This window comes from Amblyomma americanum, chromosome 4, assembly GCF_052857255.1.
Source record: "Amblyomma americanum isolate KBUSLIRL-KWMA chromosome 4, ASM5285725v1, whole genome shotgun sequence".
Classification (NCBI taxonomy): domain Eukaryota; kingdom Metazoa; phylum Arthropoda; class Arachnida; order Ixodida; family Ixodidae; genus Amblyomma; species Amblyomma americanum.
Window position 1 is genome coordinate 154,760,051 of NC_135500.1, and position 21,914 is coordinate 154,781,964.

The window sequence follows — 21,914 nt, forward strand, 5'->3', positions numbered from 1 at the left end:
ATCACTAAAACACTTAAATCAGCCTGTTTCAGGAGCTGGAATGACAGCAAAGCAGCAATTGGCGATTATATTGCAGTTATTTTCATATCTCGTGTGACCTAAATATTTCTTGCACATCACAGCCACTGTTCACTTGCTGAAACAACTGAAACAGCCTCAAGAAGAAATTAAATTATAAATTATCTAGCGGTCATAAGTGAATACCATGTGGGCAATTTATGCATTGTAATGTATTATTGTATTATTACAAAGAAGAAAACATGCAACTAAAATTAGGTGTCCATATTCCTTTAACGTCATCATTTCTGTAGAGATATTATTTATTTTTCATCAAAAAGGCTGAGTGCACATTTGCTCCTTGCAGGCAATCTGGTGTACCAGAAAACAACAGAATGAAATCACAGGAGAAACAAGATTTCCTAGAAAAAGTGAGACTCTGCTGCGATCTATACTAATGTCAGTGGCAGTTTTGCCACTTAGGAGCACTGATTGTGGAAATTAAACTAGAGGTGTGTCAAAGGGCACAGCCCTTAATGCAACTGAGAGCACTTTTAAATCGTCAGCTGATGTCCATTTGTGCAGCACGATTTGAAGATCTCTTTACAAAGGGGAGATACAAATTTAGCCGTGCCTACCATTTTAGTATGTCCAGACTGACAAGCAGGTATGATAAAAACAGAAATGGATGGATGAAATGAGGACACCCCAACTATCTACATAGAGCAGTGCTTTGACCACCTGGGGAAGGTCACCACATCCCTGATATTCTTGATACCAAAAAAGTACTGCAGCATTCGATCAAAGCCCAGGCCAAATCCTCCATGTGGCGCTGAGCCATACTTTCGAAGGTCCAAGTACCTGATGGAAGAGAATGGAATACACCACACAATCGTTATTTTGCTCATGCTCGGAACATTTCCCGTCGATAAGGACCATCAAGGGAAATAGGGAAACCAGGATAGTCGAGCATTGCAAGATTAAGCAGCTTGCAAGTTTGCACGGCCATAGCTTCTTGTTTTTTCATTGGTATCACTGCGCAAAGTGGTTTGCTGCAGCATAAGAAATAAACTATCATGCATTTTTGAAGATGCACATGTCATGGTCTAAAAGCCAGTACAGTGCAAGTCAGATAAATGTGATTGAGCACATAAGCACACGGCAGCGTATTGTGGAGTATGACATGCAGGTTTGCTAGGATATTCCAATGTGTGGTTTCAAGTAAGACACCTAACTTTACATGCAAGACTGCAGTTTCACTAGTACAATGGAGGTCATCTGGAATGTGGCCACACTGCTGTACATGTGTGGTTGCAACCCTGGAAGGCTTGAACTGGACTGCTTATACAGGTATGTCCACCCTTAGTGTGAACATTCGAGCGCTTGGCCGTGCTCTTTGGAGGGCCACAGCGTCTGACAGGGCCATGCATCGAAGCGAAGTGGCAGATGACGCAAAGCACCACGTCCAGGTCCATCTTCTCTTGCACCACTTTGCTGCTGAGTGGCTGCGTCACCCGCAGTAGCTCTCTAAAGAGTGCGGCCACGCGCTCGCGTGTTTGCATTAAGAGTGGATGGATGAAGACCTTGCACATGAGTGTAATATAAAAACTCCATTCTTCCTGTGCACAAATTAGCTGCACAAGACTAAAAGTTCAATGATTAACAAGAATGCAAAACTGTGTGAATACTGCGCGCATAGAGAGATTTATGTTCTTGAAATAAGAGTCTTGGCAAGGGCACTGCCTTACCAGGAGAAAGCCTCGGCCATTCCTAGAGCCTGCATTCGTTCAGCAAGGACCGTGGCATCGTCTTCCCTGAGGCTTCCTCCGCACAGCTCACCTCCGATGGGCGCTAGCAGATCAAAGCCTTCAACCTGTTTGAGAAACATGAGGAAAAATATGGCAGTTTTTGAGCCTTCTGCATGGTACATCTGATGAAGCTCATCTGAGGCACCAGGTAGCTTTAGCGAACAGGAGCATGTAAAACGAGGCATTACCAAAACTGTGTGGCTGCACTTGATCATCAAGTGCCTGATTCTACTACAGGACCAGCAGTGCATATTCGACCACTTCCTAGGCTCCAGTGGAACCCAGAGACTGAGATGCTTTCCCGCATGGAATTTCCTGTCACACACACACACAGACATCAGTCCATTTTGTGGTTCTTCCGTACACAGTGGCCTCACCCACCAAAGGGAGCTTGTGGTATGCACGATTGATTCGGGAGCAGCTCCCGCACTAGCAGTCGCACGTGCCTCTTCCCTCCTCTACATGTTGCACTGAGAATGACTAAATGAATTAACTGGCCTCATAAACGCGTTTCTGTTGACCTCAAGAGCTGCAGGAATCTCACAAAAAGGCACAATGGCAGTTTGCACACGTGAGCTTCCCATTTGTTCATTTGCAAACATTAAGTGGGCTCTCACATCCTGAAGCAACAATAAGCCTACTAGAAATGCCGTGAAAACAGAGCTAGAGTTCTGTAGACACACATTTTCACAAGTAATGCAATCTATGCCACAGAAGTCTTCGCATTCCACATGTAAGCTGTTATAATGGTTGGCACAGCGTGGAGATTGTATTATTAAATTTATAAAATACTGCAGATATCAAGTCAAACCAGAGTGAGCATACAAGCTAGTAAAAACACGAAAATGCAAGCATTACAAAAGATACTAATAACCATACTTGGCTAGACGTCACTGGGCAATGGTACAGTTATCCAATTCCACTGTGCTGTTGTATGTGGCAACACTAAAAAACTTGCAAATGTTTGTTCTTGCAAATACAGGGTTAATGAATTTCGGTGATGATGCCATGTTTGTCCTGTTAAATCTTTAAGATCGTGATTTGATGATCACTAAGGCCTTATCTTGTCAATAACGTCTTTAAACATAATGAGCAGTCCTGACCTTATTATCAATAAGAAGAGAATCAAATTCTAGTGCAAACTTTCTCCTTTGCAGTTCAAGTTGCTTGATGTTAACCATTTTATTAATGTAGTGGGGGTGTCAGATTTTGCGTATATATTAAAGGTAAAACTAACTACCTTCCTCCACATCCTTTTGAGAGTCATAAAATTAGAATTAGCACATGGATCTCACACCACGCATGCATATTCTAGTTTAGGTATAATTAAAGAAAGACTGCAAAGCAACCTAATGTTAGAGGGAGCATTTTTAAGTTAATGACATGGGCAACATGATTTCTGTACGGCTGATGAGCAAATAGTCCTACTTGAATTCGACTTCCAAGATAAATAGCTGGTTATAGTTACACCTATGTATTGAGCGTCAAAAACTTGATCAAGGGGTAATTAGCACAGTTCGCACATGTGAAATCAGCATTTTTTTTTTTTGGGTTATCAGGAAAAGAATGCTTTCTTAGCATTAAGAACTGCACCCCATTGGTTGCACAAATTTAAGACATTATTAAAGGCAGTGTTCAGGTTGTTCAGATTGTCCATGGCTCAATTTACCTAGATAAAACATGATCATTAGCAAAAAAATAATACAGTAGAACTCCGCGTTTACAATTTTCACATGACCGTGGGAGAGAAACATACCAGCCGGGAAACGTAGTAACCGAGAACAGTGCATTAAAAAATATACACTGTTGTCTGCTGCGTTTTATTCTACTACCCACATGCCTGTTAAACATGCTTCTCTGGCATTTCCGAAGGCTTTGTAGTTGTCGTTATTTTTGTGCATGTACAGAGCATGCTAAGTACACTGTGAAGGTCCCTGTCCATTTTAGCAGCTGTCGGCAGAAGGGAGGCAGAGGCAAGGAGGAAGCAAATGCAGAGCTGGCCAAGTTAAGGCATGCACGTGCTTCTGTGCTGTATTAGCGGCAGCCACTTTAATGCTAGCTACACAATCCTTGTCTACTGGAATCTGCAAACTGCATTTTTTCAAGCTGCAATGGCAAGAAAAAAGATGACAGGAACAAAAGCCTCAGAGCCAACCCACGCAACCACATCTCGTGCAGCCTGCCCGTACACCATCTCTCGTGGTATGGTTTCTGCACTTTTGGTGACACACGCTCGCGTTACAGTGGTGATGGAACAGCAGCAACAGCTGCAACAAAATTCATGCCACCTGCAAACATGCGGGGTGCCGACATGGCATGGTGGAATGCCGTGGTGGTCAAGTGCCGATTGCGTGTAGAGTCCTGGTTTGGTCGGCACGTCGTCATTGTGCCGCAAGCGCTAAATGTAGGCTGTCAAAATGCCGGCACGGGGTGATGTAGTAGCGCAAGGGGACAGTCGCAACGTACCATGTGAGAATGCTGCCGCAATTGCGATGCAACAGCCGAGTTTGCATTGCATAGGTTCCTATATGGGAGCCAGAATGGGAACAAAAAAAATTAGGGGGACATTTAAGCTCAGCCATAAGGGCATGATGCGATAACTTTGTAGATAAAGCGGGCATCATGATTACGTGATGAAATCAAGATCACGCAGAGTGAAACGCAGATCTGAAACATGAAATTATATTACTCAGAAGAGTTCAAGGTGAACACAGGCTGCGACTGGATGAGATACTGCCAGGAGAGAAAACTGATTCGTTCAGTCAACGTCACTATGCCCACTCCGTGTGAACACAGACGGCGCTTAGCAGTGGCTCTATCTCGTCTTCCATGGTGTTGTGCAGTGGCACTCCGTGGACCACCTTAGTTCTGGCGGTCGCCACATGCCGGTGCCACTACACCAATCAGTTGCGCCAAGCTGCCACACCAGCTGACCACTGCAAATTTTAAAGCGATAGCTTTGTTGCTCAAGGCCAACGAATGGCTGATGCTGACAATGCCAGATTTTCTGCATAAAGGGGCCCTTAAAGCTATCACTTTAAAACGTAGCACCCGGGAGCGTAACAGCGGGGTTCTACTGTAATATTGTTAATAACTGGTTATGAGGAATGGAAAGGCGCAGGGCGCAGTAACTGTCTCATTCTCCGGTGGACACCTGAACTGCACCAGGGGGGGGGGGGGGGGGGGGAGGCAAGGGATGGAGGAGGGAGTAAACAAAAGAAGAGAGGAGGAGGCACCATAGTGGGGGGCTCTGGATTAATTTTGACCATCTTATGTATTTAGCCTCCATCATATGCATGTTTGGCTGACCACGTAACAACAGAATATAAAAGAAGAAGCATAGGTCATTGGTAGCCTCATTTTGATATGAGCGAAATAAAACAAGACCTGAGGAAATTATTTTTTCATACATTAAACAAACGATAACTTTGTTTGGGGCTCTTCCATCACTATATCTTTCATAGTTCATGGGCTGCTTTCAGGTAAAAAACTTTATATATTTTACGATTACAGAGGAGTTGTTTTACACCATGATGTGGAGTAATAACATACCTAGAACAAACATCCCAGACAATTGCACCCGCAAAGACACCCTGCAGAAAAAAAATTCACTTGGAGGCCCACATGAATGGAGACACTTACTGTGCCAGTGTCATCTGCTGTGTGTTTCATATAGAAGGGCTTCAGCGCTGAAGGAAAGTGTGTCACAAACAGCGGTCTCCCACCAGTACAGTGCTTTACCAGGTATTCTTCATGCTGTGCTCCCAAGTCCTCACCCCACTGCAAAACAGCCAACATGGCCACCTGTGACACACTGCTGATGATGCGGACAAACTTCCTGTCATGCTGGAAAGATTCACGGCTAGAACAAAGTTGGCTGAGAAGAGTATTATAAAAGTACAGAACACAATGTTTGTGAGATCTCTGAAGGACATCAAATTGAGAGGCTCATACAGTAATACTCGGATAAAGTAAAATGGCCAAAGCAAGTAAGGCCAATGTGTGAGAAACATTGTTGCACTGCAGTACCACATAGACCACACACACGAGCTCTAGAGAAGGCACTTTTTGTGTACATGCTCAAATGTGACAAAGCTGTAAGGCTCAGTAATAACAGTGCAACTTACCTCAATGCTTTTAATTCTATCTTTTGCACACTGCAGAGCATTGATGCACTCACTGTAAGTCATCCTGCAAAAACAGTCACGAAGTTTGTCCTGTTGCAATATGTAAACCTCAAGGCAAGGCGCAACCATATGAATCAAGTGTCATTGACCCAAGCCTTGGCACTGGGCATTGGGGATCACAACAGTAGTCCCTGTTTAGTGCAGGCCGATGCTCACTGTTTAGTGAGTGAACTTTTGAAAGAGATCAATTATATTGTGATATCGATACACAAGTTCAAATCCCCCATTCAAAATATGGCATTAATGGGACACTGAGACGCACTAGGTGACGTGACACAATGACGCACTGGGTGACTTGTCAGGCCCAAAGAATTTCACCGGTTGATCATCATGAATGATAGGTAGCAGGACTGCATTAGCGTAGCTTCACCTTGTCTTACAAATCGTTAGCAGTGTTATGGAAGCCATCTGCACAGGGCAATCGTTTCCCGGCATGCCTGGTTGGCTTGATGACAAAATTCTACCAGAGAAAATTTGATCCCAAGATGATAACTACTGCTGGTGTGCACATAGGGAGAATTCGCATTATACCTAGTGTCAAGCCCTCCAACCCATAGTAAATGAGGGCACCACAGGGATCCGAATCACTTTGGGATTTAATAACAGCCAAGGTGAAGCCAGTTTTAGGACAGTAAAGGAAGATGTGTTTTTTTTTAAAAAAAGATGAGGTTGCTGGACGGCAGCACAAAAGTAGTTCAGGCAGGGAATGAAGGAAACTGGCATGAAGGACTCAAACTTGTATTTATTGGCAAGGTGACAACTTTCACCACCCTGATATAAAGAGTGCTGTGGGCTGTCCATATAGTCACTCACACTCAGCATAAAGCCAACAGATTTGGTTTGGCCAGCCCTGCAAGTTGGGCCTCCCTTAATAAACTTATTTTAACAGTTGTAAACTTAACTGTGGCAAAAGTAAACTGACCACCGGATTTGATAGAAGTAACTTGTTGTTCTCAGTTACTATTTTATCACGAACAAAGAAGACAGTAAAAATCATGAAATGTGTCCTTGAAGAATGACAACTTTTGCTGAAGTCACATAGTTACAGATGAAGATGGGATGTATTTTTGCCAAACGAGGAAATTTCATTTTGGCAGCAAACAAGCAAGGCTACCTCAATATTGAAATTCATATTTAGCAAAAGCATCCCAACTGCAACAATTCAGAAGAACAATTTATGTAAAACCAAGCACAGCAGGCATTAAAAAATAAGCCCCTCAAACATACTGGACATTACTGCGCAGGTAACATTTTAGCTTACGGAATGAAGCACATTCTCCAGAGACTAACCTGGCAAAAGGCTCATCCAATGCGGCTTGTACAGATTCAAAGTGACCAGCAGGAGAATTTTTCAACACTGCTGCTATGTCTTGCTGGGATGAACTGACGAGACTGGTGAACACTGCCTTCATAGTGTCTTCTGTCCTCTGAAAGATTGTAGCACAGAGCACTTGTGAAAAGAAGGATGTGTAATGCAGGTGTGTAGAACAGGCTAGAGCCTGTCAATGACAGCAGCGAATTTCGAGGTGTCAATGACATCTCGAAATGTTTTGCAGCACCTCTGTCAGTGTCTGCCTGAACTTTACTGTTGCACTAAAATACCTGCCAGATTCAAGTGCGGAAAGCTACCAAAGACAAAAACTTCCTTTTTTTTTTAGTGACAATTATTGTCTCAAGGCATAAAAAGGATTGCTGAATGGATTAAGCCAAGAAGGAACTGATCATGGGGTCTCTGTGTCCAAGCAGCGTAGAAAAAATTCGCTAGTGGCTCAACAAAGTTCAGAGATGTGATACAGAAAATTCAGGTGCAATTACAAAATAGAACCTGAGAACATGTTTTTCAAATAAATTAAGTGAAAAATATTAAATGATTCAGCGCACTAGAGGCATTTATCAGAATATGGCACTGAATTTTCACAAAGTTCATTAGTGCCGTTTGATTATTCTGATTATCAAAGTCCATTTTCCTTCCAGAGGTCGCTAGAACTGCTTTTCTCGTTTCTCCATGCAAAATTCTTATGCTGTATATGAAGCAGGCTTGTAGTTATTACTCCTATGCATTTCCTCGAATTATAAAATTTCCAGATTGAAAGGTAATGAAACAAGAGCTATTAACAATTGGCTGACGAAACTTCATATACTGCACCACTTTTAGTGAAACCTCCAGCGACAAAAATATTTGATATGGTGCAGTACAAATTTTAATAGAAATTCGTGACTAAAAGTTCTGCATTTTGCTATATTTAAAGGCTGCCGGGTGAATACAACTGAACAAATGCCCTTTTCCTCCTGGAGAACACAAGCAATCCAAGCAGAACTCTCCTAAAAGCAGTAGTGCCTCCGAATTTGTCTTTACCATATGCTGCATTGGTGAAACTACTGCTTTCGTCATCTGCAATGTTGCAGCTGTTGCTGTCACATGCGCTGCTATGCTATAGTGGTACACATTGATCGCTGTGACAGTGCCAAGAGGAGGCCAGTCGCCACTCCCCAAAAATTTGGCAAGCCATAGCAAAATCAGGCATGCGCTTCGTTCAGACCCTGATGAGGACATTTCAGGATAGTGCAGCCTGCATTTGCCCCCGTGCTGGAGGCCTGCACACCTACCTAAAACAATGTGCACAGCACTTGGCAAACGTGGCCCTAAACTGAGTACACTGCCAGAGCCAGATGAAAATTTATATTATTTAATTTGAGCCCGATACAAGTGTATAGATTCAGTGTAACAATGCTGGCTTGGTCATCATTTCACAGGTTTGAAGTACAGCTCACAATTCAGTACAGAGCAATTATATTTCCGATGCAATTATTTTTCAGTGGATTTTATATCGATGCTGAAGTATTTGCATGCTGTTTTTTTTTTTTTTCAGATCAACAGAGGAGAACTTTTATTAGTAGAATGCTGTTCAGATTACTTGAGAAGTTCTTGAAGTGGAAATAACAGCTTGTTTTACGGGCAGCAGCATGTCTATCACAACCATTACTATATTCCAGAAGGAGCTTGCATACCTGTGGTCACAATTTTCCTGCTTAAGTATGCACAGCATTGCAGTTATGACTGCATAAATTTGTGCACAGGCTCACGTCACAATAAAATGTTGGAAATAACACCTGTGTGTGTGAAATATCCTGCTTTTATCCTTTATTACTGTGCATTTTACTCAAAGAAAAAATTGGCTGTGGTTTAGCTCTGGTTAAACCTAGAGTGAGGCGATAGCTACAGCTGGCCGAGTGGAACTCGTTCAGTCGAATTGCGAAGCCAGTCTTTCGCCGCTCCGTTTCGCTGGGCGTTCCCTCTTCATCTTCGTCCCTGAACATGTATTCACTCCCCCCATCCACCCACCCACCCACTCAGTTTCGACGGCACGTCGCGCTGCCGGCAGCTGCTCCGCACCAGGTGACCAAGCAAGTGACCAACCTCGTGACCAGCCACGGCGCCGCCACGGGCCACGGGGTGGCCACGCTGAAGGCTAAAAATGCTAGCGTAATGTAGCTATCGCTAAAAAATGCACCACCGACTCGACAAAAGAGCCTCCCTTGTTGTTACAGCTCTGGAATGCTCAGGCACGACTACATTAACCTGCTACATTAGCAAAGAGGAAATGACTCACTTGCAGTAGAGTATCCAGAGTAGTGACAAAGGCCTCCTCAGCCTCTACCATGCAGAACTCGCAGACATGCCGCCTTGTGTTGCAGTTCTCAGCGCGAAATGTGGGATTAACTGTGTAAACCTTAGACAGAGACCTGGAGCAAAAAAAGAAATTCTGAATTTACTGCTGCCCAACACAACTAAAGCGCAGTGCAAAAAACATATACTTTGCTAACCTACATTGAAATGGTGTTGAGGTATTTTTTTCTAACACAATTTTTTACAGCAGATCTGCATGCCAAATGAGGAAACCTCCATACAAGACATTATACCCGACCTGAGTCACTTTGGGGCATTAAATTCCCATAAACCTTTACAGGCAAAATAAGGTTTGAATACAGCAGGCTATCTGGCCTCTCTCAGAACCAGGTCATAAGTTTGTTGGCAGCATGCAAGTTACCGTATTTACCTGAATATAATGCGAGAGGTAAGTTTGAGACTCCCAAAAATGAACAAAAAAATTATATATGTTATGATTATAACACGATCTCGATCTGGTCAAGCCGACTAAAGCAGAGGACACACACACACAAAAAAAAGAGAAGCCGACCAATGAAAGCTCACTGGTCACTCGCATTCTCACACACACTGTCAAGAGTGATACCCACATAGCAACAGCTTCCAGGTGAAGCTGGGCTGATACGGTCAGAAAGACAGGTCTTCTAAAAAACTGCTCCTCGGAATCTTTGCTGGTCTCAGACTCTTCCACTTGTTGCTTCACAGACTGCACTTGAAGGAAAACATGTGCAATGCTTTTCATGCACACTGCACCACAAAAACTTGGGATCTGATAGAAAAAACTCCGGCCTCTGTTGCATTTTTTGTGATCATTTGCTCAAGCACGGGAATTCTTTGATCTCTGACTGCGGCGCGAATCTGGCCATACACAGCATCCGGAACAAGTGTCACCAGATATTGAAAAGAATGTATGGTTGGATGTGCCAAATATCAATTACAAAAGAAGATCATTGAAGCAGCATAGATTACAAGATTCAGCACTGACATGTGCATCAGTGCTAACATGACTCATCTTTATACAAAAAAAAAGTCAAGGTTTCTCAATGTACATAATGTTTGCTTTGTGTTTTTATGTGGTCCTCACCAAGAAGTGCGCAAGCTCATCACATTCCCACAAAAGAATGTTCCTTTCAATAAACCTCAGTTGTAAGCATGCACAGGTCTTGTCTGCCCCTCTCCTCTCTCCTACAGCGTGGTGCAGTTTTCTTTCTCGAGATTTCACACCTACTAAGAAGTGAAATACTACTTAATTCAACTAAGTATAGCAACAAAATGCCAAGTAACCAGTAGAGGCACAAGTGGCAGATTCTCCGTGCTTATGTGCACCAATGCACAAGCACTTTGTAGGGTGCTCTCATCTTCATCTCTGCATTGTATAAACCAGTATACGCACCACTATCACCATTTTTGTCCTGTGCCAAAATTTGGAAATTAACAACTTCAGCCCCACACAGCCAAAACATGCAATTTCCTGACATTTTCTGCCCTGTAGCGTTAAAAAGAACTGAAACTGATCGACGAGATGCCCTGATAATAAGACGTGCAAATTTGTGCTGTCTTTAACAGCAATAGTATGTGCCGGCTGTCTAAAGCTAGGAATGAGGAGTTTCTGTCTCACTGTCACAAATGAACAAATAAGGTGGCCAATAATCTTTTGTAATCCGCATTGGTGGCGCTTTGGTGCAATGCGGCGGTGTTGGCAGCTTCAACAATGGCTCTAGGGTCAACGTCTTTGTCACCAGCACATTGTGGACAGCGATTTTCTAGTTTTCTTTTCTCACCGTTTAATTTTTTTGTCTTGGTCATGTCATGCTCTATGCCCCACTGCCCACCCATTACAAAAGGGTACAAACGTGACCACCATCTCGTTAACTAAACCGGCCAGTGATATCTTGTCACGAAGCAGCAGAGCAAGAAGCAGTGGCACGGTGCCACTGCTGCACAAAAGGCTCCCCGCAGAATATTGCGGATTTATTGTTCACAGCCAAGGTTCTTAATTAAGCAAACTGATTACTGAATCCAGGCATAGTAATTTAAGAAAAATACACAGACAGGAGAGAGAAGCATGTGTCCTGTTGTTTTTCTCCTATCTGTGTCTTCTTGCGCTAGTTACTATGTCTGCATTCTTTGTTCTCAGTTCTGCCACAGAAAATAAGGGGCCTTATGTATAACAATGGTTTACGCAGATAACATCACGTTCTTAAGCTAATAATAAGTACCTGTAAATCACATCTGTGCACTAGAGCTTTAAATTAAATTTCAGAGCTTAGTAACTTTCTTGGAACCTAAAGCATGAGGCAAATAAATATGCTGAATCAAAAAAAAAAAAGATACCTTGACAGAGAAAACATCCCCGCCACCTTCACAGTCATTGGACGTCAAGATGGGCGTGTGGACATGAAAGAAGCCCTGAGCCTGGAAACGAAACAGGACAATGCATGCTTCACCAAAAATGAGACAACAGTGCTATCTAATTGAAGTACTGGGGTTGAACACACGGTTCCAAAAAAAATGACGACTGCTAATGCTAAAAAGAATTTCTGGATGGTAACTTCACCATGTAAACAAGCCCAGTTTATGCCCAAATTATGCAAATATTTAATGTTGTGCAAATGTGCTTTTGTCTCCATGCCTTAGTGTCTAGTCAGTTCATTTTTTCTTCTGCCAGTCACATCAGCTCAAAAGATCAGCCTTTCCACCTATAGCAGCTACCACAACATTTGTAGGCAACTTGACCACCATGGCACATATTGCACAAGCATTCACTGAAAGCACAATCAGTAATAAAAAGAGCATGCAAGTTGCACAACCTATGTTTCAAATCTTCAAGCTCACGGGTATGGAGGAAAAATAATTGTGTCTTTCTTGCAATGAAAAATAAATAAATTGATTATTAAGCATGGATGATGGTACCCATTCACTATATATATATATACTGTACGAGGCCCACATCGTTTCTTCCCAGGTGACTATGCAACAGTATGCAAATCCACATGCAACAAGAGGAAGCAGCTGAAGGGCCTGTTCTTTGCCACATAACAGAGCCTTTCAGGAGTTTGCTATATTACGGGCGCACCTGCAAGTGGCACACATGGTACCACCCGACCTAGTACAGAGAATAAGCACATGACAACAGTGTAACCAGCTTCGTCCGAGCCTCATCTGCACCCCAGTTAGTGTGACACAGAGTTATTTGAAACAGCCAGCATGCAGACACCTGCAAAACATTTTTAGACAAGGCATCACAAGCAAACAGCTTGCACTGCGGAGGAACATTCACCACACTTTTGAGCCCTTCTGGGTAGTTCAAGAAACAGCAGTTGCTTCCACAATTACTACAGCGTGGGTCAAGCGTGGGAGAATCAGAAGTGCCACATGCCTGGAATGCACCGTGAAGTGCCATCAGGGCTGCGCTGCGCAGTCGCAACATGGCTGCCTCTGTGGTCAGCCGTGGTCTGAAGTGTAGGTGACTCCGTACATACTCAGGGGCATAGGTCTTCCGAGCACGAAATGGGTATCCCTGCATACAGGATAAGCAGTAGTCACAGCCTCCTCCTTTTAAATGCTAAAGTCAGTATATTTTGAGTCCTGCTCTGAACAAAATTTAGGTTGTAATAAATTATTCCCCCAAATTGTATGAAAACCTTCATGCAAGCACATCGTACTCACAAGCAAAATAAAGTTTAAAAAAATCTTTACAATCTGTACACTGCTTTCTTCTTTTAAAGTGCACATCGCCATAGTTTTCATATCATGACAGCCCATATGGTTGGGAAGAGGCATATTTCAGAACAAAAATTTGTGCATAAACCAAGAACTAGACCATTTAAGTACAGTGCAATTCAAAGTGTGCAATGTGGTTAGAATATGCAGCACATTCAAGCAAAGGCACAGCAGCAGCTTCTCTTCTTTTTTCACCACACCATCTCCTTCCCAATCAATAACGTAGCCTTAAAAACTGCCACATCCAGTGAGCATGGTCTCACACCGCTGCATTTTTCAATAAACTTGCAGAAAGCGCAAAAATGCAAGAGCATGCTAATAAACAATTAGCCCAGTTTAAAATGCTTCTAACACTCAGCGAGAGCACAGGAGGTCACTTGTACTCTACGATGACATAAATTAGGTTGTGCTCCTGGAAAGAAATAGAAGTGCCCAGCACGCACCACTCTGGCACCATATTAGCACTGCTTAAAGGGGCCCTGCAACACTCTTTGAAGTGATGCTGGCTATGCTTCAGATGAAATCTTTATGTCTCACAGATACCGATTCAAAAAGAATTACAGGAATTTCTGCTCAGGAATGGGAGTTATTCAATAAAGAAACTTGAAAATACAAGCAAACAAAATGCTGCTCTCAACTCTGTTTTTGCAGAGCTTCCCATCTCACTCTCCCAATGATGTGAATGGGTGGGACCAATCAAAACAGCCTATCTGAGCACGCTGCGGAAGTTTGCACTCCACGGTTGTCTGTTCACTGTAACTCATTCTTGCTAAAGCTGATGATATTTTCATGATTAGAACAACCACGTGGGACAGACACGCAGTGCTTCACCGTCATGTCAGCAGCAAAGAAGAGAACACTGAACAATGACCTTCCCTGATTTACCAGAACTAGTGTAAAAGATGAGAAAAAAAAAAGGGATTAAAGCTAGTTTTATACCCATTCTAAACAGAGCACTAATCCATTGCAGCCCAGGAGCAATGGGAAAGAGCACTTCATTTGTGTTCTTAGCCGTTCGCACAAATATTTTCCTATTTACCACTAGGTGGCACTGCCAAATTGTTTTAATATGAAATTTTCAACACTGTGGATTTGATAGTTCGGAAACATTGAACACTTGGTGAACGCTGAAAAGTAGGAGGACACTTAAGCTCTGCCTTTAAGGGTGCGACGCAAGAGAGTTAATGGCTCCCTTCAGCGGTTTCTCTTCACACACAGTCACTGTTCTTTGTCCACGTTCATGGATTTGTCACAGTTATCACAACATAGTTTCTACATTCTTCAATAAAGTGCTACTTAAGCCTCATGGACTAATGAAGCACAAAAGTTGCACCTTGAATTTTCATGTTGCTTTTTCTTTTTTTATCGGTGATTACTGCCCTAATGCATTAAAGGGACAAGCTAGCATATGAATGGGAAAAGGTTGGATGAACGAATGATGTCTCGAAAGGAGCGACGATGGCATCCCTGTGTCCAAGATACTGCACTGTCCAGTGACAGACCCATTACTGCCAGGTATTGGATTCTGGTTGATCGCAGCACAAGGCAGACAAACAGCACTTCGTGGACATCCGCTTTGATGTCTTGGCAAAGGCACACAGGGCACCTCAAGCAAAGAATTAAGTGAGGCCAATCCAAAGCGACTGCTGGAGTTTGGGGCATTCTAACTATGATCCTCCGAGGTACAACCTCCAAATGCACAGTAAGACCATGAGAGAGGGTTGCATACAGAAGGACTAGAGCATGTGCCAGAAGCATTACTTTCTCATCAAAAGGAAGGCGGCATCATCCAGGCTGAGGAGTTTAGGTGGTGACAAGGTGGGGGTCAACAGATGGGCCACAGAACCTGCTTGGCTTTATGTGCTCAGAGGGTGAAACAGAACCCATTCAATACAAATAACTTGCCGATGTGAGTCACAAAGCGAAGGATGTTCTCACAAAGCAAGGGCCTGCAAATGACATGCTGAAATAAGCATATCACTTGAAGGTTGTCAGTGTGGATTACGATGCAAGCCATGGAAAGCACTGGAATGGTGGCTACCGAAAAAAGTGCCTTCTGTATAGCTACCAGCTCTGCAGAAAAGAAAGAAGAAGATTCCATGATCCTAAACCTACACATCTTGTCAACAGCAGGCTGAAAAGCTCAGTAAATTGCAGTAGTTGCCTCACAGCCCTGGATACAGGCATCTATCCTTTCTCACGATGATAAAAATGTCACTGCCAACAACAGAGCACAATTTCAAGCACAACATTCATCTTCAAACTTTTCAATGTCAAATATTTTCAGTGCAAACCGCCAGAATTTTCTGATGTCAAATGCAACTTGGATACAATAAAATGATATTTAGGTGCATGCAAACGATAAAGGTAACAAAGGAGATGGAGAGAAAGAAAATGGAATACAATTTTAAGCAGAAGACATAGAAGAAAAGGAAGCAGTATTGATTGGAAAGAAGAAAAAAGGGAAAATCACAATGATATTGACAACAACACGTCACCTCAGCCACCTGCTGCCAACACCCAGAATTCTACTTTTTTTTAGTATAATGCAACAGCAAGTGCATTCACATAACTAACATCTATATGTGCGCCTTGAGAGTTGCATGGAACCATGGAATTTTTCGACCTTGCGCAGTGGGTGCATGAATATGTTGTCTATTGTTTTATCACAAAGAAAACTTGAATTCCTGGTGTGGGAGGCATGTGGCTGAGATGATGCACTGTTATCAGTGCTTCTGTAATGTTTCCGTATTTTTTTTATTTACGAAGATCGAAATAGTGTATATGCACCAGTTCTTGCAATAAAATTTTGTAGCGATAGCTACATTATGGTAGCATTTCAAGCCTTCAGCGTGGCGGCGTCGCCACGCACCGGCGAAACCAAGCTACCACAGCTGTATGCATGCGCCGTGTCAAGTGGGACGAAGATGGAGAAGGAACGACTAGCGAAACGGAGCGGCAAAAGACTGACTTTGCAATTCAACTGAGCAAGTCCCACTCGGCCATCTGTAGCTATCGCGTCCTTCCTGGTTTAACCTGAGCTAAACTACCACCAATTTTTTTTGCTGGATGTTAACACGTATCCTGTGTCCTCAAGTCTTTCGCCCCATTTACTTACTGTGAGCTACGATTTTCTTTTGATAATGAGTAACCAAATGACCAAACCTGTTTTCTTGCCGATACCCGCACCCAGTTCTGAGGCATGTTAGCAGATCCACCTGGCATGGTGGCGTAGTGCTGGGTTGTTCTGCTTCTCAGCTTATAAGCGCACAACAAGGAACAACAGATGGTCAAATTTCATCAAGATCCTTCCACTACGGCGTATCTCATGGCCCATGTGCAGCTTCTGGGCATTAAATACTGATACCATACTGTATTATAGCTGGACACAACTCAAGAACGAGGAGGCAAATGCTGCTCAAAGAAGGCCCTCCAGCCAATGGCACTGAGCGATTATGACATTGAGGGGCACCTACTGCTTCTTTCTTGAGCTGTATCCGACTATAGTACATGCATCGGAACAAAGAGTGAAACTGAGCCTTGTTTTTCAGGTCAGAAGGTGGAAGTCAGGTAACAAAACTTACCGACGATCATCCAGGCTTACTGATGAGTGACAGCAAGATTAAATTACATGCATTTATTTGAGTTTCTTGGCATTCGAACACAGTCACTCAATGACGTCAAACTTAGCATCATGTACATATACTAAAAGCTTTTTTTGTATTTGATTACATAAATGGCTCATTTTAGTTTCAGAAAAAATCAATCAAAAGGAAATATTTGTAATGAGACTTAACATAGCACTGGAATTTACAAGCAAATCAATGCGACTCTCCTGAATAACCACACGACTATCATGACAAAAAATCATAGATTTCAGGTATTTAATTGCTAAATGAAGAAAGCCACTAAATATCCATGAACCTAGCTGAAAACCCCTACCTGAACATCACATGGTCCCAACACAGTAATATTTTCGGCATGTATTTCAAATTCTTGACCTTTATGTGAGCTGGCCATAAGGCTTCCAACAACTTGTACAGCTGCCCCATATGCAAGCTGTGGCCTGAAAGTAATGCACGATAATCAATTACAAGGAAGACTGCGATGAGAGAACAAACTACCGACAGAAAAACATTTTCCAGGCTTTTACAAGAGCAGATAATTATCTTAATAAACACAGTCACTGCAAGCTTTAGTGTACTAGCAGCATTTATAAGAAGCACGGTGAACAATAGACACTATATTATGGGGCTTTGATTTAACGCAGTACTGCCGTCAGCACGCTTAGCATGAACGCTCGAGCGATGTCTTCCACTGACACTGGCGCCAGTGGGGGTCGGCCACTGGGTCTGAGACAATATTAGGGTGGAATCAGGGCCCGAACTGTCTCCAACCGCCGCAAGCACAGCACGTAGCATGGTCTCGGACTCGGTGCCCAGGGGCTACATCAGTGCAGGATGCACAATCAAGCAGTACAGTCTGCATCACCTTTGTGCAGAGTACTCGGACGGTGCACTTCCGTGCAATCAAGTCCAGATCTTGTCGCAGCCGCTAGGTTCCAGCGGCAACAGTTGCATGGTTGTAGTGCCATATAGACCCGCAAACAAAGCAGACATGACTACTTTGCCTAGAATTCAGGGGCTGCTCTGAAATTTCAGTTTTTGTTAGCAGGTACACACTGCTCGAGCGCTCTGCACAAGGGTGGCGCGGACTGTACATCCTATACTGCAAGAGAGCACGGGTTCCATCCAAATGCTCAGGCGCAAGGCACACAAATTACTGACAAAAAATTCCACAGTGTGGTTTAGAACTTATGCCTTTCTGAGAGAGATGCCTTCATTTAATCTGAAGAGCAAAGGATGCAACTAGCACAGGAACTTCGCATCAGAGATGACAGCTTCCAAGTACGAGCAGCGTTATGAAAAGATAAGAATAAAACATGCGGCACAGGGAAACATTACACAAGCACGTGGTAGGACATGGAACGTGCAAAAACGACATTTCGTTTATTGGAGGAGTCCCTGTGCATCCTATCTAGTTGATTCTTGTTGCTCTCAAAGACCAATCCGAAAAAATGAATATGGATAATGCGGGAGAAGTTTTTTTTCCACTTTTGAGCATGATGGGTAAGGTCATCTTCACTCACAGATTGCTTGAATGCAACAAAATGCAGTTTTTAAATATCAGCACTAGCTTTACACCACATTAAGGTCAATGGGGGTACTTGGTACAAGCTCAAAAAGACCTACTGCCGTATGACTGTGCACATTCAGAGAATGAGAAGGGAGCCATTGATTCCTTCTGTTTGGAAACTTCCCTAAGAACGTCGCGCATACATTTGGTGCAGGTCAATTTGGCTAACTAGGTCTGCTAACTCGCTTCACTTCCTCAGTTACAGATGCAGGCACCAAAATGTTTTTGCGCAATATGAGGGGCAAAGCGTGTCAAGAAGTAACAGCCATAACACCATATGCCACACTAAACAGACGGGGCACAAATCAGTCCCTCATATACATAGCATCTTCTACAGTTTGAAAAAAAAAACCCCACTGCAGTGGCTCAGTGCCTCTGATGTTCAGTTGCTGAACCCGAGGTTGTGGGATTGAACCCCAGCTGCAGCGGCCGCAGTTTTGTGGAGGCGAAACGCTAAAACGCCGGTGCACTGTCAGCGCATATTAAAGCAAAGCTGAGGACAAATTCAAGTTGGCCTGTATCAACAGGGTACCACATCCTAATCACAAAAGAGACTCCTCTCCCAGAAAATGGAGCTCTTATAAACTAGAAAAGAAAAAAAAAACAGGCATCACCACTGCCGGCCGATCTAGCATGCCAAATGAATGATATTTGAGCACATATCCCTGAGACTACAATACACTGCCATTCACTTTAAAACAGTGGCACACCATTCTTTTCATTAAGGATGTCACTAGTTTAAATAGGCTGGAGGGAATATTTCTAAATCCAATTTTCTTGGTGATAAATGAATCTTTTGCTGCTGGGAAAATGTCATACCCAGAAAAAGCCAAAGAATCAATTTTTACTGAGAACATTCTTTGCATAGAGTTGTTCTCAGTGTTCCTTTAAAAAATTGTAGGTGGTCAAAATTAACCTAGAGCCGTCCCGTACAGTGTCCCTCAAGCCCCCCGTGCAACCCCAGGGAATCATACCCCACATGCCAACAGTTTGGAAACAAGATTGAGATCAAGAAGATGAAATAGTCTTGGGCAGGTCATGTAATGGGAAGGCAAGATAACCACTGGTCCTTGAGGGTAATGGGGTGGATTCCAAGAGAAGGCAAGCGTAGCAGGGGGCAGCAGAAGATTAGGTGGGCGGATGAGATTAAGAAGTTTGCAGGCATAGGGTGCGCGCAGCTGGCAAAGGACAAGGTTAATTGGAGAGACATGGGAGAGGCCTTTGCCCTGCAGTGGGTGTAGTCAGGCTGATGATGATGATGATGATGAGTGGTAGTTTCTTCAGCCCTGTGCCAGTCGGACATGCTATTCCCCAATGATATGAACACGGGTAAAAATACGTCAGGCCGTGCAAAGCAGCATGCCAAGCCATTTGTGAACTGCGTATCCGTAGCGGCTTACAGAACCCCAGCAGTTTGCAGGAAGGTGTACATCAGCCAGACGGATCACTGTACCAAATGACTACCTCAAGGATAGTCGAAAGAAAACTGACGCCAACCAATATTTTTAACTTTACCCAACATTTAAGGACCAATTCGTTCCCTTCTTCAGGGGTTACTTCAGGGTCCAACTCGGTCCCTTCTTCAAGGGGTTACTTCAGGGGTACCTGAAGTAAATCTCAGGGTCCAACTCGGTCCCTTCTTCAAGGGTACCTGAAGTAACCCCTGAAGAAGGGACCGAGTTGGTCCCGAAATGTTGGGTAAAGTTAAAAATATTGGTTGGCGTCAGTTTTCTCTCAACTATCTCAAGAACCTAACCAGATGGACTTCCGTCGAAGATATTTTCGTTCAAATCACTACCTCAAGGAATACCAGCTTTCAGTAAGAAACAAAGCAGGGTCTCAATTACCCGTGCAATGCTGCGCATGCACCTACATAAGTCAGCCATTGTTGAATAAAGCAAGAATGTTGAGGAAAAGTGCGACCGTGTGGCACATGAACTTGCCAAGGTGTTTTCCGCCCCGAAAAAAAGGTAATCAGCATATAAGCAAGCCTTTGATCATCTTACATGGTAACAAAGATAGTTTTTGAATACTGGTTGAACCACAAGTCAAATATCCATGCCTTTCTAGAAATAGGGAGTCTGTGCTAGTCTGTTTTCACCATAAGTGATTGCTTGCATGTTGTTTCTGTGAAAAATGCACTTAATCACTTGACCCGTAATCATGTTATTCTGAAGCTACCAACCCAACCAACTACAATAACACTAAACTTTTCCCATACAATCAAAACAAGCAAAGTTTATCTGACAAACAATTAACATTACCTGTGAATGATGGCTAGTGCCACACACCGGTGAACCAGAAATGAAATTCTTTATTTGAAAGCCCCATAGGCAGAGTGCTCACGCAGTTGTCTCCCAGAACTGTGCAGTATTCTTTGCTGCAGCAAAGAATACTTTTAATATGTGCAAAACTTTGCCACTTTCCCCCCACTAGTTATTGTTCAAATGACGTTCAGCACCCGTCGTTCATGTTCCTTTTACCTCCTGTCTTTTGAAGTTTTGCGCTGTAGGAGTATGCTAAGAACCCTACTAGCACGGCATCACGAATTAAGCCATATAACCTCGCTGCGCACGTTTTAAACTTTGCGCGTTTCGATAAAAAACCGAAAGTTTTCTTCCTTTTAAACGGGCTGATTGATGTCGCAGCAATATATTCACACTTAATATCTTTTGCAAATGCTTCAAGCGCTTAGCACAAGAGGAACGGGTCACAAGAAAATGTAGGGGCGGGAATAAGTAGGTCGGGCAAAACAGCAGCGCACCTCAAGCAGCTGGTAGGGATGACGACCTGAATATGCGACGACACCGTTCCGTCCGAAAGGTCCATAAACACCACATCCTTGTGTCTCCGCAACGCTTTGACCCATCCCTGCAAGCGCAGTGAAATGTTCAATGTAGCAACGGGATGGCTCAGTAGCCTATTATCCGCTCAACGTACCTTAATTTCAATGCCTTTGTTAACATCCCGAGAGGCTAATATCTGTTTTAGTGACTGAGAGCGGGGGAAACTCGACGTTCCGAAAGTCCTCTGCAGCTGCACGGCAGAAGCCACCGATCGACAAGTTAGAAACCACATGACACCAACGCGTGCACCTTGCTACATCAACGAATTCAAGAACCAATAACCAGTGCAACGAAACAGCAGCTGCTTCAACGTCTAACAGCTCCCGACCATTCTTGAATCATTTGCAAATTACAGACACTCCGTCGCAACTTTCAAACATGCTTTTGCACCCAGCGGACAGCTGCGCTGCTGCCGCATGTGGCGATTTCACGCGTTTCACGTGATAGCTCGCAGTAAAAATCCTGCAGCACAATGAAACAATAAATTACT

General features: G+C 43.4%; 1 protein-coding gene across 1 annotated transcript; it reads right to left on the bottom strand.

Annotated features, from left to right (window-relative positions):
- Positions 1 to 514: 514 nt before the first annotated feature.
- Positions 515 to 21,869, bottom strand: AsnRS-m (asparagine--tRNA ligase, mitochondrial). The gene is made up of 12 exons (XM_077662044.1): positions 21,519 to 21,869; positions 21,343 to 21,449; positions 17,325 to 17,448; positions 13,039 to 13,179; positions 11,994 to 12,074; positions 10,250 to 10,365; positions 9,604 to 9,736; positions 7,283 to 7,419; positions 5,933 to 5,996; positions 5,448 to 5,585; positions 1,746 to 1,870; positions 515 to 858 (listed from the first exon to the last, which is right to left on the bottom strand). The coding sequence occupies exons 1-12, from the start codon at positions 21,654 to 21,656 to the stop codon at positions 714 to 716; spliced, it is 1,449 nt and encodes a 482-aa protein (XP_077518170.1). The 5' UTR covers positions 21,657 to 21,869; the 3' UTR covers positions 515 to 713.
- Between the last annotated feature and the right edge of the window lie 45 nt (positions 21,870 to 21,914).